The 26297-nt window shown below is 37.0% G+C and overlaps 2 protein-coding genes across 2 annotated transcripts in view; both read left to right on the forward strand.

Moving 5' to 3' along the window:
• The window catches only part of LOC122427692 (tubulin alpha-1C chain), a 1128437-nt gene that overhangs the window by 204747 nt on the left and 897393 nt on the right, over positions 1-26297 (forward strand). The gene's annotated exons all lie outside the window — the stretch shown is intronic.
• Positions 1-26297, forward strand: part of SPATS2 (spermatogenesis associated serine rich 2) — a 75808-nt gene that overhangs the window by 36383 nt on the left and 13128 nt on the right. Inside the window, exons 3-7 of the mRNA XM_043447356.1 lie at positions 4176-4284; positions 5375-5424; positions 12552-12813; positions 14023-14202; positions 16605-16740. Coding sequence (XP_043303291.1) covers positions 4176-4284; positions 5375-5424; positions 12552-12813; positions 14023-14202; positions 16605-16740 — 737 coding nt within the window. The remainder of the gene's footprint in view (positions 1-4175; positions 4285-5374; positions 5425-12551; positions 12814-14022; positions 14203-16604; positions 16741-26297) is intronic.

Genomic DNA, 26297 nt, shown 5'->3' on the forward strand with positions numbered 1-26297 from the left:
ATATAAATAATATATAAATATTATATATATTTATATATAAAACATATAAATATATATAAAATATATAAAATAAACAGCAAATAATAAGTCATTAGCCAAAAAAGTGAGAAATGTGCATTAAAATGATGTATAACATAATCACATTTATATGAGAATGTATTCCAGTATCAAATGGCAAAGCTCAGCAATGCAAGACCACAGTTACTTTTACACCAACCTAATAGCAATAAACACACCTAGCTCTTAGATCTTAGTTTCTAACTACCACTGCCTAACAAAAAAAAAAGGGGGGGGAGTCTTCTTGAAGAAATAACCAATTTCACATTGTCCAGTAAGACAAGAAATGAAGATTATAAAGAATAAAAAGGAAGGGGGGTGAAAACTGCTGTTACTATAGATAATAGAATTGCCTGCATAGAATAACCAAGAAAGCAACAAATTATTAGGAATAATGAGGTCATCAAAATAGTTGGATATAAAATTGACATATAAAAATGAAAAGAGAATATGCAGTTAATTGTAAAGTGTATATTTTTAACCTCAAAAGATACAAAATACCTTAGGAATAACTGACAAAGTTGGCATATTCGTTTTGAAGGGAAATTTGGCATTTCTAATGAATTTTTAGGTACACTACTGTTCAGAATTTTGCCAAGAGAACGTACTGGTCATAGCAAACAGCCTCTTCCAACAACACAAGAGAAGACTCTACACATGGACATCACCAAATGGTCAACACCGAAATCAGATTGATTATATTCTTTGCAGTCAAAGATGGAGAAGCTCTATATAGTCAGCAAAAACAAGACTGGGAGCTGACTGTGGCTCAGATCATGAACTCCTTATTACCAAATTCAGACTTAAATTGAAGAAAGTAGGGGAAACCAGTAGACCATTCAGGTATGACCTAAATCAAATCCCTTACGATTATATAGCGGAAGTGAGAAATAGATTCAAGGGATTAGATCTAATAGACAGAGTGCCTGATGAACTATGGACGGAGGTTCGTGACATTGTACAGGAGGCAGTGGTCAGGACCATCCCCAAGAAAAAGAAATGCAAAAAGGCAAAATGGCTATCTGAGGAGGCCTTACAAATAGCTGTGAAAAGATGAGAAGTGAAAGGCAAAGGAGAAAAGGAAAGATATACCCATCTGAATGCAGAGTTCCAAAGAATAGCAGGGAGAGATAAGAAAATCTTCCTCAGTGATCAGTGTAAAGAAATAGGGGCAAACAATAGAATGGGAAAGACTAGAGATCTCTTCAAGAAAATTAGAGATACCAAGGGAACATTTCTTGCAAAGATGGGCTCGATAAAGGACAGAAGTGGTATGGACCTAACAGAAGCAGAAGATATTAAGAAGAGGTGGCAAGAATACACTGAAGAACTGTACAAAAAGATCTTCATGACCCAGATAATCATGATGGTGTGATCTCTTACCTAGAACCAGACATCCTGAAATGTGAAGTCCTTAGGAAGCATCAGTACAAACAAAGCTAGTGGAGGTGATGGAATTCCAGTTGAGCTATTTCAAATCTTAAAAGATGATGCTGTGAAAGTGCTGCACTCAATATGCCAGTAAATTTGGAAAACTCAGCAGTGCAGTGGCCACAGGACTGGAAAAGGTCAGTTTTCATTCCAATCCCAAAGAAAGGCAATGCCAAAAAATGCTCAAACTACCACACAGTTGCACTCATCTCACATGCTAGCAAAGTAATGCTCAAAATTCTCCAAGCCAGGCTTCAGCAATATGTGAACCATGAACTTCCAGATGTTCAAGCTGGATTTAGAAAAGGCAGAGGAACCAGAGGTCAAATTGCCAACATCTGTTGGATCATCCAAAAAGCAAGAGAGTTCCAGAAAAACATCTGTTTTATTGACTATGCCAAAGCCTTTGACTGTGTGGATCACAACAAACTGTGGAAAATTCTGAAAGAGATGGAAAGCAGGCCACCTGAGCTGCCTCTTGAGAAATCTGTATGCAGGTCAGGAAGCAACAGTTAGAACTGAACATGGAACAACAGACTGGTTCCAAATTGGGAAAGGAGTACATCAAAGCTGTATATTGTCACCCTGCTTATTTAACTTATATGCATAGTACATCATGAGAAATGCTGGGCTGCATGAAGCACAAGCTGGAATCAAGATTGCCGGGAGAAATATCAATAACCTCAGATACACAGATGACACCACCCTTATGGCAGAAAGCAAAGAAGAACTAAAGAGCCTCTTGATGAAAGTGAAAGAGGAGGACTTCCCTGGTGGTCCAGTAGTTAAGAATTCACCTTCCATTGCAAGAGACACGAGTTCAATCCCTGGTCAGGGAGCTAAGATTCCACATACCTTGAGACCAAAAATTAAACAACAAAAAAGCAATATTGTAATAAATTCAATAAAGACTTTTTAAAAAAAGAAAAGAAAGTTAAAGAGGAGAGTGAAAAAGTTGGCTTTAACTCAACATTAAGAAAACTAAGATCATGGCATCCGATCCCATCACTTCATGACAAATAGATGGGGAAACAGTGGAAACAGTGACAGACTTTATTTGGGGGGGCTCCAAAATCACTGCAGATGGTATTGCAGCCATGAAATTAAAAGATGCTTGCTCCTTTGAAGACAAGCTATGACCAACCTAGACAGCATATTAAAAAGCCAGAGACATTACCCTGCCAGCAAAGGTCCGTCTAGTCAAGGCTATGGTTTTTTCAGTAGTCATGTATGGATGTGAGAGTTGGACTATAAAGAAAGCTGAGCGCTAGGGAATTGATGCTTTTGAACTGTGGTGTTGGATAAGACACTTGAGAGTGTCTTGGACAGCAAGGAGATCCAACCAGTCTATCCTAAAGGAAATCAGTCCTGAATATTCATTGGAAGGACTGATGCTGAAGCCGAAACTCCAATACTTTGGCCACCTGATGCGAAGAACTGACTCATTTGAAAAGACCCTGATACTGGGAAAGTTTGAAGGCGGGAGGAGAAGGAAATGACTAGAGGATGAGATGGTTGGAGTCTTGAGTCTGAGTAAACTCTGGGAGTTGGTGATGGACAGGGAGGCCTGGTGTGCTGCAGTCCATTGGGTCACAAAGAGTTGGACACTACTGAATGATTAAACTGAACTGAACTGTTGAGAAATTCTACTAGTGATTGTATATACAATAGACACATCCTCTCACTGTTCACTGAAGACTTGTTTTCCTTTTTTTTAACAATTTGCTAAGCATTGTTGTAAGCATTCAGTAAATAAGCATAAGCGTAGGAATGTTTACTATGGCATTTTTCATAGTAGCCAAACACTAGAAAGAATGTAAATGTCTGTTGACAGAAAAATGATTAAATTGGCTATATTCACACAATGGAAATGCTATTTAGCAATTAAAATAAATTACTAATAATAATGAGATGTTTTTACCAACATGAAAAATCTAAAAAACAATATTACATGAGAAAGCAAATTAAACATAGATATGTATGATATTGATATGTAATGCAAACAATAATATGTCTTACCCTTGGATACAGACATACATCATAAAAGTACAAAAACAAATATTAAAATAACACCAAATTCAAGGTAGAAATCTCTGTGGAGAGGAGGGAAAGGGGATTTATGAGAAGCTTCACAGCCTTTTCAATTGCATATATTTTATTTTATTAAACTGGCCATCATAGTGAGTGTTCATTATATTTTATATACCTGAAGTAGTTTATAATAATTTAAATGATATTTATAGCATTATTATACAATTAAATGATATGAAATAAATGTTTGAAAAATGCTATACAAAAATCTAAATTATTATTGGTGGTTTATTCTGGTGGTTTGTTCAACTTTCCTCCTTTCTCTATATAGTATGCTAAAAATGAGGAAATGTTGATGCTAAATTAATACCTGATACCTGAATTAAACCACTCTGAGATAAGATCTGGCACAAATCTTCTGTTTCTGGAAATGTTCTCCTTTTTCTAAGTTTTAAAGTTAATTTTTTATGTGTTGGCATCATTCATTTATTAATCATCCCAGCGAGATGGTTGTGTGTACTCTCGCTGATACTAAAGTGATGTGATACATCTTGTTAAAGATGAAATGGTACCCTTACTGTTATTCCCTGTAATAGGCCTCAGCTTCCAACTGATCTCCTGATATTAGAATTAAATGACCTTATCTTCTTTTTCAGATAAATGCAGTGCGTGCAATAGTTCCCAATAAGAGTAACAATGAAATTATCCTGGTTTTGCAGCACTTTGATAATTGTGTGGACAAAACAGTACAAGCATTTATGGAAGGTAACCCTAGCTCAATATTTTTATAAGCTCATATTTGTTCAAATAGAAGTTGCTTCAAATTTCTATAGCATTTATTTGGCAGTCTGGTATTTTATAGATGATATAGCAGACCCTGTGCGATTTTTAAAGATATCTTTTAAAGCTCCTTTTTTCAGTCCTAGAAGTAATTCATTCATAAGCTATATGATACCTGGAATAAGAGACAAGCAGAGAAGACTCCTTCATTTTATTCAGAATGTTTTCTAATGACAGTTAGAAGAAATTAGATAGCCAGTGGTATAAGGAACTTGATTGGAGTTGGGTTGAATAAGAATTTAAGAAGCAATGACAGAGCAGTGGTCCAGTGGCTCAGCTACAGATGGCAGATTTAGGGACTCAATAGTCTTTTTTAGGCTCTGACAAGTGATTTAAATATATGGATTTGAGTTTCCTTATTTACCATACAAAAAATGGTATGCTTAGTCAAACCTTCTGATTTTATAGAGTTGAGGAGCATTTTACAAAATTCTTCCACACAACTTGTTTGGGAAAAACTGTCTGAAGTTGTCTCTTTCATTGAACAGTGACAGTGATGTCAAAACAGATCTCCCTCTTTCTACTTTTCTGAATTTGCCAGTGTAGAATAAACAGGTCCAAATACTGTAAGTTTTTTCTTTATCAATCATTTTTTTTTATAATGTTAGTATTTGGGTCTAGGGTAGTAGACGGTTCTCTCTGAAACAATGTAACCAGGTGGTGTGTAATCTTCTGGAGGAGAGGGGACACCATACTTGGGCTGAAACCAGTCCTCTTTGTATTTGGTCAAAGCTACATACATAAAAAGAAGCTTCAAAATGGTCAGGCTACATTAGTCTCTTCCTGGAAGAACTTACTGAAGAAATTAAATGGAGAAGGGGGATCTAAATGGGCAGGTATTCTAAAAGGTAAGCATGATATGATTATCTCATTACATTAACTTAGATACCTGAACCATCACTTTTCCTATTGGGAGAGGGAGACTTTCCAGCAGTTACAAAATTCAGGGACACTAATTCCTTCTTGAGCATGCCTGTGATGGGAGAAAAAAATCTGTGATTGGTTTCTCTTACAGGTAGTGCCAGTGAAGTACTCAAAGAATGGACAGTAACAGGCAAGAAAAAGGTAAAAATGAATTAAATTTAAGTGTGGTATCCCTATTTGTATTCTAAAAAAATTAAGCTCTGCAGAAATATTGAAAGATTTACATATGCATCTTCATTTTACCTGGCTAAGAAAAGTTTTCTTCCAGGACATTGTAACACTTCTATGTACATAGAGTACCACAGTCTCCTCCATGTGATTTCAGGCAGAAAGCAGAATTACTCTGCCATCGCAGTTGCAGAGAGTGTATTAATATTAGGCAGGGATGAAACAAGAGAGCATGTCAAGGACAGCAGAGCTCCTCTAGAGAAAGTGATCCATTCCAGTGGTTTTTCAACATCATTCATATCATACGTCGGTTAAAATAGTTCAAATTTTTAAGTCAGACCACTTGTGTTGTAATCTCTGATATTAATCAGCTTTAGCCTAAAGCCTAAAGAGAAGCTTTGCTACTCTTAGCTATGCAGAGGGGTCTAATGGTCTAGTTCAGGGAGATATTAGAAGATAATAGAAGGCACTTGGACTGTGGAATCAGTCAAAACTGGATTTATATCCTATTCTACTACTTACTGGTTTTATTTCCTGGGAATATTGTTTAACCCTAGTGAGCCTTAGTTTGCTCGTCTCTAAAATAGGAAAATAATATTGACAACTGCAAGTTTTTCAGTTCAGTTCATTTCAGTTGCTCAGTCGTGTCCAACTCTTTGCAACCCCATGGGCTGCAGCACGCTAGGCTTCCCTGTCCATCACCAACTCCCGGAGTTTACTCAGACTCATGTCCATCGAGTCAGTGATGCCATCACACTGCCTCATCCTCTGTTGTCCCCTTCTCCTCCCGCCTTCAATCTTTCCCAGCAACAGGGTCTTTTCAAATGAGTCAGTTCTTCACATCAGGTGGCCAAAGTATTGGAGTTTCGGCTTCAGCATCAGTCCTTCCAATGAATATTCAGGACTGATTTCCTTTAGGATGGACTGGTTGGATCTCCTTGCAGTCCAAGGGACTCTCAAGAGTCTTCTCCAACACCACAGTTCAAAAACATCAATTCGTTGGGGCCCAGCTTTCTTTATAGTCCAACTCTCACATCCATACATGACTACTGAAAAAAACCATAGCTTTGACTAGATGGATCTTTGTTGGCAAAGTAATGTCTCCTCAAGTGTTTAATACAATATATAGCATATCAGTTCTCCTTATCCACTTGAAACCAAAAATGCTTTTCCCAAAAAGGACACTAGCTAACCTTAACATGCTTCCCATAGCTCTTTACTCTAAATCTAGTTCCTTTAGGAAGTGCTTGAAGTGTGAATTTGAATCAAGTATCTCTATGAAATCTCTTTGGGGTCTATATTAGGTTAGTGCTGGAGTTCTGGAATGCTTTCTTGATGACTCTAAATGACTTCATTAGGAATTCTGCTAAGTCTTGATTAAACCAGACTTGGGGAAAAAAAGAAAACAGGCTTGGCTCCAATGACCCTTGAGAACTTTTTCTAAGAACTTAATACTACCGCAGATTCCCCTGAAGCTGTCCATACCTGTAGCTTTGAATATTTGCTTAACTTCTTCCCATTGCTTTCACCAAACCTAAGTAACTGTGCGTATTCTGATTTATTATTTTATTGGCCAAGGATAATAGGTTATTAGTAATGTAATATGTGCACAAAGCTGGGGAAGTATGGTTGGAGATACATAAATTTCTTAAAATTTGGAGAAAGAAAAATGGCTTCAGTTTGACAATTCCAAATACCCAAATCACATCCAGTTAACTGTTGGGATTAGTTCAATAGGATATGATCATGAACGGTTACTGGGGAAAGGTATCACATGCATAGGACAGTGACATGAAAACTTAGCCAGCTCACATGGGAGAAAGTAATTAAGAAAAGGAGAAATGAGAATTGTGGAGAGGAAAAATCCCTTACCAGATATATGATTGCAAATAGTTTCTCACAATCCGTGGATTGTCTTCTTTCTCATGAAGTCCAGTTTGTTTTTCTTTGTTAACTGTGCCTCTGGTGTCATCTCTAAGAAATCCTTACCAAGTCCAATATCGTGAAGCTTTTGTCCTACTGTCCTACATCATTTTCTTACAAGTTTTGTTGATTTAGGTCTTACATTTAGGTTTGATCCATTTTGAGATAATTTTTGTGTTATGTTTCAGGTTAAAGTCCAACTTTATTCTTTTATAAGTGGGGATTCCAGTTTTTCCAGCATTATTTGTTGAAAAGACTGTCCTTTCCCCATTGAGTAGTTTTGGCAAAAATCATTTAGCCATATATGTTAGAGTTCACTTCTGGGCTGTTTATTCTATTTCATTGTCTCTGTGTTTGTTTTTTATAAGTATTTTTGTCACTCTGCATGGCTTGTGGATCTTAGTTCCCTGACCAGGGATCAAACCCCTGCCCTCCATAGTGGAAGCAGAATCTTAACCACGGGCCACCAGACAAGTCCCTTATACATCTGTCTTTACCCTAGTACTACATTGTTTTGATTAGTGCAGCTTTGTAGTAAGTTTTGAAATCAGGTTGTATGAGTCTCCCTGTTTTGTTCCTCTTTAAATTTTTTCTTGAAATGTTGATTTACAATGTTGTGTTAATTTCAGGGGGTACAGTAGAGTGATTCAGTTATATACACACACACATACATATACATAAATTTTTTTAGATTCTTTTCCATTGTACCAGCTGAGCCACAAGGGAAGCCCATTGTAGGTTATTAGAAGATACTGTTATAGTCCCCAACAGTAGGTCTTTGTTGGTTATCTTTTCATATATAATAATGTGTATATTTCAGTCCCAAACATACTAGCCCTCCCATACTAGCCCCGTTCCCTTTTGGTGACCATAAGCTTGTTTTCTATGTCTGTGAGTCTATTTTTCTTTTGTAAGTAAATTCATTTGTGTCCTTTTTTTTTAGATTACACATATAAGTGATATCATATGATATTTGTCCTTCTCTGTCTGACTTATTTAATTTAGTATGATAATCTCTAGTCTTCTTTTTCAAGATTGTTTTGGTTCCTTGAGAGTGCATATGAATTTTAAGATGGGTTTTTCTGTTTCTGCAAAAAATATCATTGGGATTTTGATATGGATTGCATTGATTTGTAGATCACTTTGGGTAGTATTGACATTTTAATATTAAATCTTCTAATTCATAAATATATAATGTGTTTCTATTTAGTTATGCTATTATAAATTGAATTATTTTATAATTTACTTTTCAGATTGTTCATGTATGGAAGTACAACTGATTTTTGTGTGTTGACTGTATCTTGCTGCTTTGCTGAATTGTTCTCTGTGTGTGTGTGTATGTGTGATCTTTAAAGTTTTCTATATATAAGATCATATCTTTTCCAAGCATATTTTACTTTTTCATTTCTTGCTTGGATGCCTTTTATTTCTTTTTCTTTCTTAATTGCACTGGCTACAACTTTCAGTACTGTGTTGAATAGAAATGGCAAAAGTGGGCACCCTTGCCTTGTTCCTGATCTTTGAGGAAAAGCTCTCCTCCTTGACCATTGTTCCGTGTGGGTTTTTCATATATGTCTTTTACTATGTTGAAGTAGTTTCCTTCTAGTCCTAGTTTTTTTTTAGTGTTTTTATCATGAAAGGATATTTGAATTTTGTCACATGTTTTTTCTGCATCAATTAAGATGATCATGTGGCTTTTTTCCCCTTCTTTCTGTTAATACGGTGTGTTACATTGATCAGTTTTCTTTTTTTTTTTTTTTTTGATCAGTTTTCTTAAGTTGAACCATTCTTGCATTCAGGGAATAAATCCTATTTGGTCATGGTATATAATTATTTTAATATGTTGCTGAATTTGGTTTGGTACTGTTTTGTTGAGAATTTTTGCATCAGTGTTCATAAGGGATATTGCTTTGTAGTTTTCATCTAGTGTCTTTGTCTAAGTATCAGGGTAATGCTGACCTCATAGAGTGAGTTAGATATTGTTCCCTTCTCTTCAGCAGCTTTTTTTTTTTTTTTTTTTTTTAAAGTTTGGCAGGAGTATATGTTTGGTAGAATTCACTAGTGAAACCAAGGCTTTTCTTTGTCAGGAGATTTTTGATTTGTGTTTCAGTCTCCTAACTTTCTATTTCTTCATGACAATATTGGTAGGTTTTGTGTTTCTAGGAATTTGAACAATTTCATCTAGGTTATACAATTTGTTGGTGTATGATTGTTCATAATATTCTCTTATAATCAATAGTAATGTACCCACTTTCATTTCTTATTTTAATACTTTGAGTCTTCTCACTTTTTTCTCAGTCCATCTAGCTAAAGGTTTGTCAACTTTGTTTTTATGAAGAACTAGCTTTTGGTTTTGTTGGTCTTCTAAGTCATGCAGAAAACAAGAAGAACAGTAACAAACCATTGTTATAATAATACTAGCTTTTGTAGTTGTGCATGTATTTTACCTCTGCCAAGTTCTTTATTTCTCTGTGTGCCTTCAGAGGACCATCTAGTGTTGTTTCACTTCACCTTACAGGCCTCCCTTGAGCATTTCTGGTGGGGCAGGTCTGGTAGTCATGAACTCCCTCGTCTTTGTTTATCTGGGAATGTCTTAATTTATCCGACAGCTTTGCTACGTAGAGGATTCTTGGTTGGTGGGTTTGTTTGTTTTTTTCCTTTTAGCACTTTGAATATATCTGCCTACTGCCTTCTGGCCTCCTATGTTTCTGATGAGAAATTTGCTAATCTCACTGATGATCTCTTGTGTGTGATAAGTAACTTCTCTCTTGCCGCTTTCTAGATTCTTTCTTTATCTTTGGGAAGTTTGGTTACAACGTGTTTCATCTTCTTTTATTTATTTATTTATTTTTTTGTCTTCTTAAAAACTATTTTTAAAATTTTTTTTCATTTATTTTTATTAGTTGGAGGCTAATTACTTTACATTCATCTTCTTTTAGAGGTTGTTAAGCTTCTTGGATGTTTATAGTCATGTCTTTCATCAAATTTGGAAAGTTTTCAGCCATTATTTCTTCATACGTTCTTTCTTCCCTTTCTCTCCTCTCCTTCTCCAGTTTATACAATGCATATGTTGGTTTGCTTGATGGAGCCCCACAGGTCCCTTAGGCTTTTCACTTTTCTTCAATCTTTTTTTTTCTCTTCCTCAAACTCAATAATTTCAGTTGTGCTATCTTGAAACCCACTGGTTCTTTCTTCTGACTTCTCAGATCTCCCTTTGAATCCCTTCAGTGATTTTTTTAAAAAAATTTAAGTTACTGTACTTTTCAGCTCAAGAATTTCATTTTTGATTTTTTTTTTGATCTAATTTATTTTTCTATCTCTTAATTAATATTTACATTTTGTTCATACTTTGTTTGCTTGACCTTCCCCACATTTGCCTTTAGTTCTTTGAACGTCTTTAAGGCAGCTTTTTTTTTGTTTTCATTTTTGAGGGGTGGGTTTTGGTTGTACTGAATCTTCGTTGCTGCATGGGCTTTTCTCTGGTTGCGGAAAGCAGGGACTACTCTCCTTTGTGCTCTTTCGTACTCTGCAGCTAGCGGGGACTAGTTGCATTGTTCAGGCTTCTCATTGCAGTGACTTCTCTTGTTGTGAAACACAGGCTCTAGGCACATGGGCTTCAGCAGTTGCAGCATGTGGGCTCAGTAGTTGGTGGCTCCCAGGCTCTAGAGCACAGGCTCAGTAGTTGGGGTGCACAGGCTTAGTTGCTCCATAGCATGTGGGATCTTCCCAGACCAGAGATCATGTCTCCTATGTTGGGAGGTGAATTCTTTACCACTGAAACACCAGGGGAGCCCAAAAATGCACTAGGCATTTGAGTAAAAAAATCCTACTTATGGAAACTGCTAGTTAGGAACATATTAAGAATCCATGTTTACATAATTAAAATTAACCTTTGGATAAAAAAATAAAGGCTTTAATATATCTCCCAACAAGTCTTTCTCAGGGAAAGTTTCTATTGATTTATTCTTTTCCTTTGTATTGGCCATACTTTCTTATTTTTTTGTGTTCTTTGTGATTTTTTGTTGAAAGCTAGACATTTGAATCTAATAATTTGATAACTCTGGAAACCAGATTCTCCCTCTTTCTCCAGGTTTGCTGTTTTTTGTTATTGCTATATTTTAAAATTGTTGTAAGCTGTCTTTGTACCAAGGGTCAGCCTAAGGTGTAAACTTAAGGTCTTCTCAGATCTTGTCTATGCTTTTCCCTGGGCATGCATGATTACTTTCAATTTTTTTCTATATATAAAGTTGTTTTTGAATGTCCTAGTCTTCGATGTCTGTCTCCTGAAAGGGAATAAAGAAAAATGAAGTGGGGAGGAAGGGTCTCACCACTTTAATTCCGCTAAAGGAATTAAACTTCAACCAGAGGGGGAGGGGCTTGGAACAGTGGGAGGAGGTGCAGCATCAGTGGCTGCCTGCCTCTGTCTATACCTTTGCTGTGAAAGGCAGCAGTCAGTGACCACGACACAGCTCCCAGATATTTGGAGGACAGGGTCCTTTTTGCCTACCCTGACTCTAGCAAGCTATGTGCCAGCTGCTCCAAGAACAGGTGCACGGCTGCCTGTTCCCTAACTGGGGGTGGGGGGTGAGTATCTGCTACTGTGCTCAGAACTGAAATTGACTGAAATTAACTGCAATTTATCATCCAAGTCTTCTCCTGGAAATTATAAGCCTTCAGTAGACTACAGAGTTCCAAAATAGTTAGACAGATTCTGCCAGTGTAATTGTTTTCTAGGTGAGGAGACAGATTTCTGATGCAAAATTCTCTGCAGTGCAGATTTAATTTATCTTTATTAAACTGAAGTTTCACTTCATTCCATATGTTTATAGCTACACCAGTTTTTCTATTGGATTATTATTTTGTTTGTTTAAGAGCTTTCTCTATTTCTTTGTATATATTGCACTTTTTTTTCACATTTTGTAATTTATCTTTTGGTTTTTCTTATAGGGGGTTTTGTTATGCTTTGCTGTTTTATTTTTATGTGTTTGAGTTTATCTTAAGTATTTTACATAGTTATTTCAGTCAGTGGTTCAACATATACAAAAACGTATTCAGTTTCTGGAAGAGCAAATGAGAAATTGGTAACATTGGTTGCCTATGGGTAGCTGGCGCCACCTCTCTGGATTGTCGGGGTCTTCTTTTTCTTTTCTTTTTTTCAAATCTTTAATGACCATTAGAACAAAAAGAAGAAAAGCAAGCCAAAACCTGCAGCAGAACCAAGTAACAGTATCCCAGATTCCAATAAATCGGTTTCCGTTCAAGAGGAACAATCTGCGCCCTCCTCAGAGAAAGGTGGTATTAATGGTTATCATGTCAACGGTGCCATCAATGATACCGAGTCTGTGGACTCACTCAGTGAAGGTATGGAGACACTTTCAATAGAAGCCAGAGAACTGGAGGATCCTGAGTCTGCCACATCAGAAATGCTAGATAGAACAGGTGAGTATATTAACAGGTCCTTGGAAAGTTCCATTCTACTGAAAAATACAGGGGCTTCTTGGTTGAGAAAGCAATCAATAAATTAAATCTAGTTAGTTTTTTAATTTTGTTACTTATGTGAAAGAGTCACATTTGGTAATTATCAAAGGCCTAGAAAAATATAATTCTTATTCCATTGTTTCATATTTTAATTTTAGTCTAAATCAGCCTTGTGGAAATCTTCTAATTTAATAGTTCTATAATACCTAGAGATTACAGAAGGTGACGTTAGGTGTTTTTTAACTTCACATTTATTAAAGGAAATGATGATCATGAGTTGATATTGATGTTATTATTCCAAGACTCAACACAGTAAGGAATATATAAGCATAATTGTAATCCCATGGCTTTCATTAGAAGTAGACTGTTGGTTTTTATAGTCTCACATTTGTTTTTTAATAAAGAATTAAGATTAGTATTAGTTGTAAATTCAGATAGCTTGTACATTTTGTTTCATTAACCATTTTGATGAGTACTGGAAAGATATTGGGAATATATTTTTAAAAATAGGCTTTTTAATTACTTGTTTGTTAATCTAGTTCTCTTTGCTCTGTTGATGCTGGCTTTATAAATGTAATGCCATTTTTTAAATTATGCTGTATATTTCAGATTTTTTTTATTGATTAGTTCAAGCACACACGCATACATACAAAGACTTAGAAAAAAACATAGCACCTCAAACAAACCACAGATAGTCAATGGCCTCTATTTTTTTTCTAAACTAGCTTTCCCTTATTTCCTAACTCTTTGCCCTTTCTATTTCCTCAAGCTTTTAAAACTCTTCTTTCTTTCCCTGGGACAGTGTAGAAATCTTTTCCTCAGCATAACTTAACAGAAGCTTGTCAGAGGTGGTGATATTGACTCTTCACTTCCTTGTGACCAGAACTGCAAGGAAGTTACTAACAAGGTCCAGGGAATGAGCTAGCCTGTCTGGAGATGGGTTAATAAAGAATCCTTCTCTCCAGTTAGTGTGCCTCCTGGGCTAAGCCAGATGATACTCACAGCCCCACTGACTCTGCTCTTCGTCCTGTTTTGTCAGTTGATTCTATTCACAACCTTTTAAGAGGCATTGTTTTGCTGCATTTTTACCTTTTTACTTCATGTGTACTTAAAGACTCCTTGATTTACCCCTAAACTCTACTCTAAAATACTGGCCTCTTTATTTGACAGGATCCATGCTGGAGAATGGTGTCTCTGATTTTGAGTCCAGATCTTCGACTATGCACTCTACTCAGAATTCTCAACAAAACAGGAACGCTGCCAAGTCTCTCTCGAGAACTACTGTAGGACCTCAGCTTTCAAATCTAGGCATGGAAGATGTTCCCCTCTCTTCCACCAACAAAAAGCTTGGTAAATCAAAGACCTTCCTTTGAGAGAAAGCAAAAAGAATCTGTGTTTTTAGCTAGAGAGAGCAAATTATCTCTTTGTTCTCATAGATGAGGTTTCAGAAGTGACTATCCATGATGATCCAGCCTTTCCCCAGTTTTGTGTACAGTTGGAGTCTGATAGTAGTGTAATGCCATACAGTCTTGAAACAACAATAGTGGTCGTTTTTTGTGAATGAGAGTCAAACTCTGCAGCTAGCATGACGTTTCTGCTAACATTAACCTTCGTTTTATTTGCTTTACTGCAACATGTCTGTGCTATTTCCTTCATTTTTAACTCCAGGTTGACTCAACAGTAAAAAGCTTTGCCATCTCTGAAATGACATTTTGAAGAAATATTTTAATTTCTCTTTTCAACTTCATGCTTTTACTAATACCTATCAGACTGTAGCTTTAAACAAGGTCATTTTCTCAAGTAAATCCTTAGCATTGATTGATGGTAGCCATTTGCTGTTTTTCTTTTTTAACTATAATAGTTATTTAAATAATCAGCCAATAATTAGATAGAGATAATAGCCCTTCTATCGTCCATTTAAGGATGGCAGTCCACTTACCTGAACAAATGAAACAGAAAAATGTAAAAGACCCTTGTAACCTGTAGCTCTGTATTGAATTATTTATACCGCATGAGCCAAATTTAATTATTGAGGCTCTCTTTTTTCATCTTTCTAACAGAGCCCTCAACTTGTCCAGAAAGGCAAGTCTGACAGTATTTAGTCAAGCAAAAATAAAGGAACAGTGCTTGAAAGCTTTTAGGTAGATTTTAAAAGAAATCAGGTTGAGATGAGGAAGGATTTAAAGATTGAAAATCTGTGTCTTGGCACTTTTGGCACTTTATAAATTTGTTAGATCAGTTATTCTAACTACCAGTCATAATAACTTTGACATTAGTGAATATAAAAAGGTTACAATAGAATTCTCAGAAACTGGTTAAAATATGTTAGGTAGGTAAATATGCTTCATCTTTATCTACAGTGTTGACTTACTCACTTAAAATGCTTCAAACTGTACTATCAAGAGAGAACTTTATCAGTTTTGTAATATCTACATGGTGAATTGTATTCTACTAAATCCTGTTACGTAGGGAGTTTTGAAAATTTCGTACCAACTCAAATAGTTTTTCATTTTGGGTTCTTTTTTTAGTCTTTTTCTCTCTGTGCTTAATTTCATTATGGATAGTTCTAAAATTACTGTCTTCAAATTTATTAACCTTTTTTCTCTAAGTTTTTAATCTGCTATTAATCCAATTCAGTGTATTTTTCATCTCTGATTTTTTTTTTCATCTCCAAAGATTCTGTTGGAATCTTTTTAAATATCTTCCATGTGTCTCCTTAACAGATTATACTATTCCTCCGCCTTCTTGAACATGTGATATTTGATTATATTAGCTGTTTTGATGTCCTTACTGACTTGATACTACATCTTTGTCATTTCTGCACCTGTTTCTGTTAATTGATTTTTCCCTTCATTATAGATCAGTCATATTTTTCTGCCTCTAGTAATTTTTTTATTAGATGCCAGACATTGTGAATTTTGCTTTGTTGATTGCTAGATATTTTCATATTTCTTTAAATATTCTTGTGATTTATTCTGGAACTGTTATTTGGAAACAGTCTGCTTGCTTGCTTAAGCTTTGTTAGTAGAAGTAGCGCAGCGTTTAGTATCAAGCTAATTACTGAGGCAGTACCCCTGTAAGTACTCTACCTGGTGCCCCACTATGCTGGTGTGAACATAGACTATTCCTGGTCTGGGTGAGCTCTTAGGATTATTCTACCTGCTCCTTTCCAGTGGTTCTTTTCCCTGTTTTGGGTGGTTCTGCACACGCATGCACTCAGAATCCTCTGTGGATCTTTGTACAGTTTTTTCATTGCAGTGTAGCTTTCTCCTCTCCACTGTTCTGCCCTGAGAATTCTAGCCATCTTAGCCTCTTTGAACTCTCAACTCTGTCCCCTCAATTCAAAGAGATGTGCAGACTCAACTTAGGATTTCTCCTCCTTGCATTGCAGCCTGGAAACTCTCTTATGGCAGCAAGTTGAGGCCATCTTAGGCCTCACTTTTTTTGTTTTCTGTGTTCTTGTGGAGGGTGGTAAGAAGTACTGCATATTGTTCATTGTCTGAAAACCATTGTTTCATATATTTTGTGTATGTGTGAAGTTTTTTAAGACAGGAAGGTAAATCCAATTCCTGTTACTCCATCTTGGGCAGGATACTTTAAAAAAAAATCTATGAAAAATTCCGTTTTTTGTTGAGGGTGGCCATTTAGGAAGCATTCTTAGTTATGAGACGTTAGTTACGTTACATGCTTAGGTATTCAGATCCAATTTTCAAGTTACCTATGTTCTTTTTTTTATTGGGGTTCTTTCCAAGGTTCTAATATTGAAAAATCTGTGAAAGACCTGCAGCGCTGCACAGTGTCTCTTGCACGGTACCGAGTTGTAGTTAAAGAAGAGATGGATGCTTCTATTAAGAAAATGAAACAAGCTTTTGCCGAATTGCAGAGCTGGTAAGTTAAGTTGCATTTTGTATCAGTAGCATGAAAATGATAAAGATGGTTAACCATTCACCAAGTTCTTTAATTCCGAATTCTTAACTTCTCTACACAGTGGAGGAAGACTTAAAAATCCTATGCTATGTTTTGCTTTCTGCTTCATTCTGTTTGTGGTCACAGTTTGAGAATGAGTCATAGAAGAAACTCATGCTTTAGGAATGGACCTAAGGTTAATATTGTTTGGAAAGGGACAAGTAATTATAGAGTAGGTCATGCTCCTTTACATTAGGGTCTGTCTTTTAAACCAGGAACCTGTAACCAATGACATGATGTTTTTTAACAAATCAATATGCCAGCAAATTTGGAAAACTCAGCAGTAGCAAAAGGACTGGAAAAGGTCAGTTTTCATTCTAATCCCAAAGAAAGGCAATGCCAAAGAATGTTCAAACTATGGCACAGTTGCATTCATTTCACATGCTAGCAAAGTAATGTTCATTATTCTCCAAGCTAGGCTTCAACAGTATGTGAACTAAGAACTTCCAGATATTCAAGCTGGATTTAGAAATGGCAGAAGAACCAAAGATCAAATTGCCAACATCCACTGGATCATAGAAAATGCAAGAGAATTCCAGAAAAACATCTACTTCTGCTTCATTGACTAGGCTAAAGCCTTTGATTGTGTGGATCACAACAAACTGTGGAAACTTCTTAAAGAGATGGGAATCTCACCTGCCTGCCTCTCACCTGCCTCCTGAGAAACTTACATGCAGGTCAAGAAGCAACAGTTAGGACCAGACATAGAACAACAGACTGGTTCCAAATTGGGAAAGGAGTACATCAAGGCTGTATATCGTCACCCTGCTTATTTAACTTACATGCAGAGTACATCATTCGAAATGCCAGGCTGGATGAAGCACTAACTGGAACCAAGATTGCTGGGAGAAATATCAATAACCTCAGATAGGCAAATGATACCATCAAATGATGGCAGAAAGTGAAGAGGAACTGAAGAACCTCTTGATGAAAGTGAAAGAAGAGAGTGAAAAAGTTGGCTTAAAACTCAACATTCAAAAAATTAAGATCTTGGCATCTGGTCCCATCACTTCATGGCAAATAGATGGGGTAACAGTGGAAAGAGTAACAGACTTTATTTTCTTGGGCTCCAAAATCACTGCAGTTGGTGACTGCAGCCATGAAATTAAAAGATGCTTGCTCCTTGGAAGAAAAACTGTGACAGACCTAGACAGTATATTAGAAAGCAGAGACATTACTTTGCCAACAAAGATCTGTATAGTCAAAGCTATGGTGTTCCTAGTAGTCATGTATGGATATGAGAGCTGGACCATAAAGAAGGCTGAGCATGAAAGAATCGATGCTTTTGAACTGTAGTGTTGGAGAAGACTCTTGAGAGTCCCTTGGACTGCACGGAGATCCAACCAGTCAATCCTAAAGGAAATCAGTCCTGAATATTCATTGGAAGGACTGATGCTGAAGCTCCAGTACTTTGGCCGCCTGATGCGAAGAGCCGACTCATTGGAAAAGACCCTGGTGCTGCGAAAGATTGAAGACAGGAGGATAAGGGGATGACAGAGGATGAGATGGTCGGATGGCATCACTGACTCGATGGACATGAGTTTGAGCAAGCTCTGGGAGTTGGTGATGGACAGGGAAGCCTGGTGTACTACAGTCCATGGGGTCGCAAGGAGTCGGACACGACTGAGTGATTGAACAACAACAACATTAATACAAAGTAGAAAAGATGTCTTTGTTTTCCTCCCTCCTTTCATCCTTCCCAATGACCCCACTCTAGTGGTCTCTTCTGTGCCCTATTATTAATCATTGATTTATTTTAATTTTGTATTTTTTAAACTTGCTTTAAAAAATTCTCATATCTTAAAATGTATTAATATGTGTTCTGTAGGTGAAATAGGGTTTAGTAGCTAAAGAGGTTTGAAAAGACCTAAATTTTCTTTACTAATGGACTTCTTGATGCGTTAATGCTAATATGCATTGTGAATTTACAAGAGGGAGCTATGCTATGCTGTTTCTCAAATATATTTGATTATAGAATCTTTGGGAGGAGAAATATATTCTACTTTTCTTCTCAACCATTGAAGCTGTTTTAACTATTAGATATTAAAGGGGTAACTAACTTTTAAACCATAACTCTTTGGGGGAGATATTTTCATTTAATAATGGACATTTTTTTTTTTAAGGACCAAATTAAGTAACATGACAGCAAAACAAGCAGCTAGGTTGATATTTGGGGATATGAGACTGTCCATACTGCTTGTTTTTAACACTTTCAAGAATCTGAAATGTGAGAGGAAGTTTTCATGAACAGAGAGAACCTACACCACTCTTACTCCCAACCATCCATCCGTTTTCTTGATTGTCTGGGTGCTGTTCCCTGAGGTCATATTCAACCATGTCTCTGTTCACAAACTTAGTCTGGTACTTCATGCCACAGTGAACAAAAGACAGAGGGAGAGTGGGTAGCCTCAGTCCTCCTGTTTTGTGAAATTGGAGAAGGGAGTGAATTAACAGAAGTAGAATAAAGCCTCCAGAAAGTTTCTGACCTCTGCTTTTACCAAAGTGTAGAATGATCCATGAACCAAAAAGTACTTTAGAATAGATCATTCATCTGCTCATCTACCCATGGGTAGATGAATCCCAAGTTTGCCCTTTCAGGTTTTATAGCTAGAAATTTAATGTCAAATCTTCTGTTTTCTTATATACATTTTTACTCTAGGCAGATTACGTGTCTGAGAATTTAACATACACATTTCCTCTTTCATACGCTCCTTAATGCTGCTTTTCCAACCTAGTAATGCTGTCTTGTATCTTTGTACTTATCTAAATCCAACCAGTTCTCCCAAATTCACGTTAACTCTGACTTCCCCTGGTTTTTCTAGGTAACTGATTTCTCCTCTTTCTGACCCTCTGGGAGAAAGCCCCATACCCTCTACCCTGGATTATTATCATATCAGATATTATTGGTTTAAGAATAAAGAACTAAGAGTAGAACATCACAACTTTGCCTTGACAAGCCTCCAGTCTCCATGATTGTTTACTGACTACTTTAACCACAGGATCTGATTGCATTCAGAACCAGCCTGAACCCGGAAATACAGTTCCTGGAGAGAGACTTATGAGTCCTCGTTGACTTGGAACCCAGCCAGGGGGAGCCTCCTTTAATAAATGACAAATGAAGTGGTTTCCTGCCTAGAAACTGTGTATTTAGGATTGATTAGCAGGTGTAGCAACCAGGTCAATTTAACTTGAGGAAAGAGATTACCTGCACTTTCCTGCTAGTGTAAAGCCTTCTCTCTGGCTGATTGGGTCTTTAAACTGGCTTATTTCCATGCCCCTTGTAGTTGCTACTTCAAGATATAATTGGCAGGTGAGCTAACTCCCTTTGGCACTGAACCAGAGCTTGGAGTTAATGTCACTTAGGAAGCCATTTTTTGTGTTGCTTATAGTATAAAAGAAAAGAAAAGGGTTCTAACAAATTTGCAACAGTAAGATTGCATTACACCTGACCGGGCACTAGGGGAATTATACGGATAAGTGCTCTCACACTGGGGCCAAATGAAAGCTGACATTTACCTGTGGGGAGGTAAAAGCAGCGGCTTTCCAGGATGTAAAACGTCAAATCTGTCCTTATTGGTGATCCAGTAATAATCATCACTAGACCCAGGTTTACTTTTCTTGTTAATTAATAAAATCTCTGACACATTGTTGGAGCTCCTAGTTGACTTAAAGTTTAAGTCTGTTAGGGAGCAGGATATGAAGTGGAACTTGAAGCTAGAGTGTGTAAACTATTTTGAACGGTTGTCATTGTATGTGTCAGTGCAAAGGATACACACTCAGCCTGCCTTTTAAATAAAGTTTCTGTTTTATTGAAAGTCAAAAGGTACTTATTAAAAGGAGAAAAGTGGTAAGAAATTTGAGATTCTGCAACACATGAAGTCAATATAAGCCTGTGCTTAAGACTGAAGTTTTTACTGGCTGATTCCTCATTCACCTTAGAAAAGTTACTTCCTTTGATTTGAGCTTCTCTTTTCTTCTTATATTAAACTATCACTAGTCTTAACAAATGCTTTTAGATCCTTAACTTTAAAGTTTATCTATAGAGATGCTGAAAATTCAGAAAATCATTTTAGGAACAAAAGCACTTTCAAAAATGTCTAAAAACCATAGAGATAAAGGAATAGGTTACTGTTATAATGTGTTATCAAAAAGGTATCTAGCACTCCTTAGTTTTAAATTATTCTTCAGTTTTTGCATGTTTAGTACATTAACATCTTATTTCTACTAGTATTTGGCCTCCATGGTTCTTGGTAGTCTTTGACTTAAAATTCTAATGAGTTTGAGTCCATTGTAGTGAAGTGGATGAACCTAGAGCCTGTTATACAGAGTAAAGTAAGTCAGAAAGAGAAAAATGTCACATATTAACATATATATATGAAATCTAGAGAAATGGTGCTGGTGAACCTATTTTCAGGGCAGGAATAGAGATGCAGATGGACAATATGGACTTGTGGACACAGCAGGGGAAAGAGGGGGTGGGATGAATTGAGAGAGCAGTACTGACATATATACACTGTCACGTGTGAAGTAGATGGTCAGTGGGAAGCTGCTGTGTAGTACGGGGAGCTCAGCTCAGTGCTCTGTGATGACCTGCAGGGGTGGAATGGGGCTGGGTGGGAGGGAGGCTCAAGAAGGAGGAGATACATGTATACATATATCTGATTCACACTGTTGTACAGCAGAAACTAGCACAACATTGTAAAGCAATTATCCTCCAATTAAAAATAAATAAATTTAAAAGAATTCTATCTCTTTAACCATCTGAGAAAATGACTGAGTAGCATACAAAACAAACAGGTTCCTTTCCAAACATGTTCAATCATACTGTCCAATTTCTTCGTGCTGATTTCTGTCCTGTGAAGAGGGAGCCTTAATTTTTACTTTACAGTTAAAAGGAATTTGAGTCTTAGGTTAAGCTGTTTGCCTAACATGACATCATATTTAAGTTGCAGGCTCAATATTTGAATCTATGTATTCTGACTCCCAGTAACCTATGATCTTCATCCCACCCATCATCATTGGTGGCTCACTTCTGCACTAAAGCTGGAAGAGAGATTCTTGGTGCATGTCTCACACATGGGTTTGATTCCTAGTTCCCAGACCAGGAATCTAACTGTGCCCTCTGCAAATTGCTGCTATTTCTTTTTCCCAAAACATATTGTAGGATATCATCAAGTCATATGGTCCCTAGCATTACTTTAGAATTGAGATGCTCTTTGAGCCCAAATGTGTGTATCATACTCATAAAACCAGTGTTGGGAGTATGGAGTTTTATGAAGCACATGAAGTGTCATTAATTCTGCCAACAAAAGCTACTAAAAATTTTCTTTTTTTGGTCGTTTTATATGAGAAGGAGGAAGTGTCTTCAGAAAAATAAAGGTGTTTGCATTGACTGGGCTTTGCTTGGATTTCTGCTTTAGTGGAATTAGAATAAATAGGTTTTAGGTTTTCAGCAAATAAAATCAAGTATAAATGTTTTGTAAGAACATTGTTGAGTGGTTTAGAGTATAAACCCTTGAAATAATTAGTTGGCTCAACAGTTGCTAGAATTGTTTCTGTTATAACATTGTTTTCTAATGTGGCTGGGCCTTCCCAGGTGACACTAGTGGTAAAGAACCTGCCTACCAATGCAGGAGACTTAACAGACATGGGTTCCATCCCTGGGTCGGGAAGATCCCCTAGAGGAGGAAATGGCAACCTACTCCAGTATTCTTGCCTGGAGAATCCCATGGACAGAGGAGCCTGGCAGGCTGCAGTCCATGGGGTCGCAAAGAGTCGGACACAAAGAAAGCGACTGAACACGCACTAATGCAACAGTCATAAACAAATGATAGTTAATAGTTTTTTGGAACCAAGAAATTACTGAAGGTAATAGTATAATCAGTAAGCTACATGCTAAAAATATTAATTGAAGGGCCTGCTTTAAATGATGGACATATAATGTATCTTACAGATATGAATGGTGATGCTACAGGGACAACTATTTTGACCAAGTAAATTACACAAAAAGCTTTAGAGTAAGTTGAGGAAATGGGAAGATGGTAAAAAAAGTCTTGGTAAGGAGGGAAGGAAATACAGAACATTCAGACATTTACCAGTCTTTTTCCTTAACAGTGACAGGACATCTAAAACCATCCTTTGTGATCAAAGACAGGAAATTCTGTGTGCTGTATAAGGCCCAGGCTTAATAAGACCTCGTGTCTTTCTAAACAGAGTCCCAATGATATTTAGCAGAATTTCATTAGTGGTTTCTGAGTCTAGTGTATCAGATGCTCATCATGGTGTGTTTCCATTCAGGAAATTCGCAGAACAGTTGCAAGCTTAGTACCCTCATGTCCTGAGTGAGCAAGGTAACAACAGAAAGTCTGGTGGTGTGAATGAGCTTCTCATCACTCTGAAAGTACTCATTGCTCATAGTTATGGCATCTAAAAAACTGTTACCTCAAACCACAGGTACTTTTGAATCTCTCGGCCACAGATTCCTACTGGCACCACCACAGCTTAGGAACAGATGGAAAACTTTAGCTAAAGTTTCTTCATTGTCAGAAAGTTATATTACATTAAATTACTACTTTTAATTGTGAAAATTGCCTCTGCTCTTTCTCTTATGCTTAGCCACTTTCCACTTCTGAACTCTTCTCACTTTCTCTGTTGATTTTGTGATGCACATGTTTCCACAGCTTAAACTTTCAGAATACAGAAAAGCTGAAGGGGTAGTACAGTGATCAATGTCTTTGCCATGTGTGTGTGTTTTGGTAGAACCATTTGGAAGTTGCAGGCATCATGACGTGCCATCCCTAAATGCTTTAGCATTAATTACCTAAAACATAGTCATTCATCTATACAACTGTAGTACATTATGTGATATACTTTTAAGAAAGTTCTTACAGTGTTTGTGTTGGTCTCAGCCTACTTTGGTGATGCCATCAGCTAGTAGTGCCTGAGGGCACTCACCTGGGCCTTGTACTACTTGTGGCCCCCACCCCATAAATCAGTGTTGCGGCAGACAGGCCCTTGTGGCTCTAATGATTGCTACATGCACCTCAGCAACAACCATCAGGGGATTTGGAAAAACAAAGTTTATTATTCACAAGTCCTGGAGGGTGCATGGCATGCCTAGGAGAGGATGAACCTTGAGTCATGCCTTTATTGGGGTCCAGGATGGGGTGCCTTGAGTTTTGTGGGTTCATTCTTTATTAGTGAATCTAAAACGTAAGAGCAAGAATTAAAGTGTGGGAAGGAAAAGTCCCGGTCACTCAAGTGGTCAGTTATGTAGCTCACCCAGGACCTTCTAAGAGGATGGCCTGGCCTGGCCCTTTCTCTTGTTGTATAGCTTATTTATTTGAGATGATTATCTTTGAAGTGAATGTCAGCAACCAAAAGCTTAATGTCAGGCACTTAAATTATTATCAGAAAAACTAATTGTCAGGTACTTACACTACATGTAATTTAACATTTATTCATTTTTCTATTTTAAAGACTTGTAAAAATTTTAATGAAAAATTGCAGAGATTCATCAGGCTTCTCTCTGAGAAAATATCCCAACAGTTAGTCCATAGATTCCTCTGTTTAATGCTTGGCTGACATCACAGAACCTTTCAGTAGATGTTATGAATAGATAGTAACATGACAGACAACAAACAAAAAGAAATAAAAGTCCTTATTGCTTTTCAGTGTTTTTTGGCATGGAAAGGTAAGCTTATTTTTTTTATTGGAATGGTCATATGACCCGTGGCAGAGGAAATGACAACCCACTGCAGTATGCTTGCCTGTAAACTCCCCTGGACAGAGGAGCCTGGCAGGCTACAGTCCATAGGGTCACTAAGAGTCAAGACACGACTGAGCACTCACGCCGTCATATGATTCCCCACACACTGAACTGTGGATTTCTAATGATCACCAGTGAGTGATTCAAGAAACAAAGCTTGTGTAAAGGGATGCTAACCATTCTTGCAGGAAATAGAAGTGCCGTCCTGATGTGCTAGCTCATAGTGACACTAAAAAGTCTTAATGATGATGGTACTGTTTTTCCTTGCTGAGAGTGTCCTGTGACACTCTGCTGTCTCATAATAAAGATTGTAAGCTGCAGAAAGCTTACTTGTTTGCTAAGCTCTTTTAATAAATATTTTACAAGCTTTGTCAGTTAAATTTGTCATCTGACAGACAGTGTCTGCATCTTAAGGTGATTCAGCAGTAGAGGAGAGGTGATAATACTGAACTCGAGGCCTGGCAGCTCCTGTCTCAGATGTACTTTGTTTTGCTTTTTAGGTATTCCAAATGCTGCTAGAGTGCTTGGAGCAAAATGTTTGCCAAGGTTTGGGAAATGCTTTCTTAGCAAAAGTGTTGCTACCTCACAATAGTTGTATCTTCTCTCTGGTCTGGCACTTTGGGATTAATATGCCGACCAAATTTGTTACAAGTCTGTGTATTAACATCATGCATAATGATTATCAAACCTGTTCTTTATCACTTCACTACAAAGGATTTTACTCCTTGAGAAAATGTCCCTGCCTTATACTTTTTAAAATATCTCACTCTAAAAGCAGGAATAGAAGGAACATACCTCAACATAATAAAAGCTATATATGACAGACCCACAGCAAACATTATCCTCAATGGTGAAAAATTGAAAGCATTTCCCCTAAAATCAGGAACAAGACAAGGGTGCCCACTGTCACCACTACTATTCAACATAGTTTTGGAAGTTTTGGCCACAGCAATCAGGGCAGAGAAAGAAATAAAAGGAATCCAGATAGGTAAAGAAGTGAAACTCTCACTGTTTGCAGATGACATGATCCTCTACATAGAAAACCCAAAAGACTCTACCAGAAAATTACTAGAGCTAATCAATGAATATAGTAAAGTTGCAGGATATAAAATTAACACACAGAAATCCCTTGCATTCCTATACACTAACAATGAGAAAACAGAAAGAGAAATTAAGGGAACAATACCATTCACCATTGCAACAAAAAGAATGAAATACTTAGGAGTATATCTACCTAAAGAAACAAAAGACCTATACTTAGAAAACTATAAAACACTGATGAAAGAAATCAAAGAGGACACAAATAGATGGAGAAATATACCGTGTTTGTGGATTGGAAGAATCAATATTGTGAAAATGAGTATACTACCCAAAACAATCTATAGATTCAATGCAATCCCTATCAAGCTACCAATGGTATTCTTCATAGAACTAGAACAAATAATTTCACAACTTGTATGGAAATACAAAAAACCTCGACTAGCCAAAGCAATCTTGAAAAAGAAGAATGGAACTGGAGGAATCAACCTGCCTGACTTCAGGCTCTACTACAAAGCCACAGTCATCAAGACAGTATGGTACTGGCACAAAGACAGAAATATAGATCAATGGAACAAAATAGAAAGCCCAGAGGTAAATCCACGAACCTATGGACACCTTATCTTTGACAAAGGAGGCAAGGATATACAATGGAAAAAAGACAACCTCTTTA

Source organism: Cervus canadensis, chromosome 25 (genome assembly GCF_019320065.1).
Source record: "Cervus canadensis isolate Bull #8, Minnesota chromosome 25, ASM1932006v1, whole genome shotgun sequence".
Classification (NCBI taxonomy): Eukaryota; Metazoa; Chordata; class Mammalia; order Artiodactyla; family Cervidae; genus Cervus; species Cervus canadensis.